This window comes from Capsicum annuum, unplaced genomic scaffold, assembly GCF_002878395.1.
Source record: "Capsicum annuum cultivar UCD-10X-F1 unplaced genomic scaffold, UCD10Xv1.1 ctg20757, whole genome shotgun sequence".
NCBI lineage: Eukaryota > Viridiplantae > Streptophyta > Magnoliopsida > Solanales > Solanaceae > Capsicum > Capsicum annuum.
Genome location: NW_025826643.1, coordinates 1 through 3,225, shown reverse-complemented (window position 1 = coordinate 3,225; position 3,225 = coordinate 1). Strand labels below are relative to the sequence as shown.

The 3,225-nt window shown below is 41.2% G+C and overlaps 2 protein-coding genes across 2 annotated transcripts; both read right to left on the bottom strand.

The window, feature by feature from the left end:
• Positions 1–17: 17 nt before the first annotated feature.
• Positions 18–2,211, bottom strand: LOC124890613 (3-ketoacyl-CoA synthase 20-like; the record flags this gene model as incomplete). The annotated part of the gene is made up of 3 exons (XM_047402405.1): positions 2,101–2,211; positions 704–1,732; positions 18–305 (listed from the first exon to the last, which is right to left on the bottom strand). Coding segments are annotated over exons 1-3 (1,428 nt in total), but the record flags the coding sequence as incomplete, so codon positions are not given.
• Positions 2,212–2,601: 390 nt separating this feature from the next.
• On the bottom strand, positions 2,602–3,224 carry LOC124890614 (3-ketoacyl-CoA synthase 11-like). Its single transcript, XM_047402406.1, has one exon. The coding sequence runs from the start codon at positions 3,222–3,224 to the stop codon at positions 2,718–2,720; it is 507 nt and encodes a 168-aa protein (XP_047258362.1). The 3' UTR covers positions 2,602–2,717.
• Between the last annotated feature and the right edge of the window lies 1 nt (position 3,225).

Below are 3,225 nucleotides of genomic sequence, written 5' to 3'. Positions count from 1 at the left end.
AGTGCTTCCCCTGCAACCGCCATTAGGTCCTTCGACAGGGCAACACCTACATCCTTCTTGTCGACGTCCTCCTCCTGGAACACGCAACCATAGCTCGTTTCGTCCGCACCCTTGTGCGTACGTACTGTGTGGATGAGTTGGTACTTGGAACAACGTTGGTCTGATGATCTGTTTGACAGCAGAACTGCAGCACCTCCCATCCTGAATATGCAATTTGAGACAAGCATTGATCTGTTGTTGCCAAAGTACCAATTGAGTGTTATGTTTTCCGTACTTACAACAAGTGCATATGAATTAGGATTGACCTGATACACCATTGAAAAAATCAAAACAGTTAGTATTGAAAATTTTAATATTTGATTTAAAAATATTAAGATCGTGGCAGCAAGGTCACTACTAGTAGGTAACGAATAGTCTGTTTTGCCAAACTTCTAAAATCTGCTTATTCTGAAAGTGTTTTTAGTAGTCGATTTGGAAAACACTTTTGACAACGTTGATGCAGTAGTTCATGCTCGGCCAAGCTTTCAAGAAGTGCCTTTCGGAGGAAAACTGATTTCTTCAGCTTCTGAAAAACAACTTCTGTTACTATTCGCAACCATTATTTTTTTCTAGAAGTTTGACCAAAAGCCTTGACTCTCTAAAATAAGCATTTTTGGCTTCGTAGAAACTTGGCCGACTAGACTGTAAGTTAGAAAGGAACAACCTGCAATAGTTGTTTGGCAAGGTCAATAGAAATGAGGCCAGCACTGCAGCCCATGCCACCAAGATTGTAGGTCATAACATTTTCTCCCAGCTTGTAATGGTTAACAATCATGGAAGAAAGTGATGGTGTTGGATTGAACAAGCTGCAATTCACTACAAGTATCCCAATATCCTTAGCCTTCACCCCGGTTTTCGCCAACAACTCGTCGATGGCACCAAACATCACCATCTCAGCTTCCTTCCTCGCCTTGGCCATACTAGGTTCCGCAGGCACACTCAGGAGTGATTCGGGTAAATACGTCTTCTGTCCTAACCCCGACCTCTCCAGTATCTTTTTCTGAAAGGCTAAATTCTCCTCAGTGAAGATCCCAGCTTGTTTTGATCTCTCCATGAAAAGTTCCTCAGGACACATAACATCAGGCTTAGGCTTGTAACATGAAAAATCAACCAAGTACACGTTCCTAGGTCTTGTCATGAAATTAAGTGTCCCTAAGAAAACCACAAGAGCAGAGCACAAAGTCACAGTCACTAGATTGAATTTCAACCTATCCCATAATTGAACCAAGTCACAAGACTGTACGCAAAAATGCTCGAACGCCAGCTTGAAATTAGGTATGTAAGGCTTGATTTTCATCTTGAAGATCTTCCTCACGACTAATGTCGCGAAGAAAAGGAGCTCCTCGGACATAGGAAGGACTAGTGGCTCATGAGTCCTGATGTTGGTTAGTGGTGCTTCTCCTGCAACGGCCATTACGTCCTTCGACAGGGCAACGCCTACCTCCTCCTTCTCTTCCTCCTCCCGGAACACACAGCCATTGCTCCTTTCATCCACGCCCTTGTGTGTACGTACTGTGTGGATGAGTTGGTACTTGGAACGACATCGGTCTGATGGTCTGTTTGAAAGCAGAACTGCAGCACCTCCCATCCGGAATGTGCAATTTGAGACAAACACTGATCTATTGTTGCCATAGAACCAATTGAGTGTTCTGTTTTTTGAACTCACTGCAGGTGCATTAGTATTAGGATTCATCTGATACAACATTGATACAATCAAACAGCTAGTATTGGAACTTTTTTAACATTTGATCTAAATAGATGAAATGTAAAGTTCCAAGTTTTCATACAATTAGAGTTGGTTATTCTTCTGACATGGGTAGGTGAGTTCACTTTCCAATATGAGAGAAAGTCAATGAAACACATTTTTAGAAGTGGGACAATCATCCAGTATTGGTAGTTAGTAGACATTGATGTGATCCACTCCACTAGGACATTCTTAAAATCCATTTTCACTAGATTTTACCATCTCGTGTTCATATTATCTGTCTTTTAAGATTTTTCCAAACTTGTCAAGAAAGACATTTAATAGCATTCATCATAAGAGTGTTTATTAACCTACACCTCCTTAAACATCTCACTTTGATGATTGGAGCAGTAGGAGTAATTTTTCGCCAACAGCTCGTAGATGGCACCAAACATCACCATCTCAGCCTCCTTCCTCGCCTCGGTCATACTAGGTTAGGAGGGCATCCTCACAAGTGCCTCGGGGAAATACATCTTCTGTCCCAACCCCGACACTGAAAGGCTAAATTCTCCCAGTGAAAATCCTGATTTGTTTTGATCTCTCCATGAAAAGTTCCTTAGGACACAACATCAGGTTTAGGCTTGTAACATGAAAAATCAACCAAGTACTATTTCCGAGGCCGTGTCATGAAATAAAGTGTCCTCAAGAAAACAAAAAGATCAGAACACAACATCACTGTGACAAGATTGAATTTCAACTTATCCCATAACTGGAATAAGTCCTCCACTGAAATGGTCATAATATGAACTAAAAGAACCCCCCAAAACAGTAACCAAAAACAGATACATATTGCTAACCAAATTGATTGAAGAAAATTAGAAGAATTGGTATGACTTTTATAAATAATCAAATCATATTGTACAGTGCAATCTTTATGGTAACAAAGAATGATAATACTATATAAATTTTGCTGAAGGAAAGTTAAAAATCATTTTCAAGAATCACTAATTGTGACAATTCTAGGTACTTCTACTGGGAATTCATGAACCTCATCCATCCATGGATTCTTCTCTTTAGCAGGATTAATCGTCCTCAGCGCGCGCCACACGGCACTGTTACATTTAAATCCAGAGCCAAATGCAATTTGCCATGCCCTATCTCCTTTGTTGATCCTCCCTTTAGCTTCAGAATAAGCCAATTCATACCACAAAGAGCTGCTTGATGTGTTTCCAAATCTGTAAAGTGTCATTCTTGATGGCTCCATATGCCACTGGCTGAGCTCGAGATTCTTCTCGATCTCATCCAGCACAGCCCTTCCACCTGCGTGTATGCAGAAATGCTCGAACGCCAGCTTGAAATCGGGTATGTAAGGCTTGATTTTCATCTTGAAGATCTTCCTCGCGACTAATGTCACGAAGAAAAGGAGTTGCTCGGACATAGGAAGGACTAATGGCCCGAGTGTCGTTATGTTTGTTTTTAGTGCTTCCCCTGCAACCGCCATT

Bases quoted from the DNA above. Each gene is read 5' to 3' on its own strand.
- LOC124890614 (XM_047402406.1), bottom strand. From the start codon at position 3,224: ATGGCGGTTGCAGGGGAAGCACTAAAAACAAACATAACGACACTCGGG.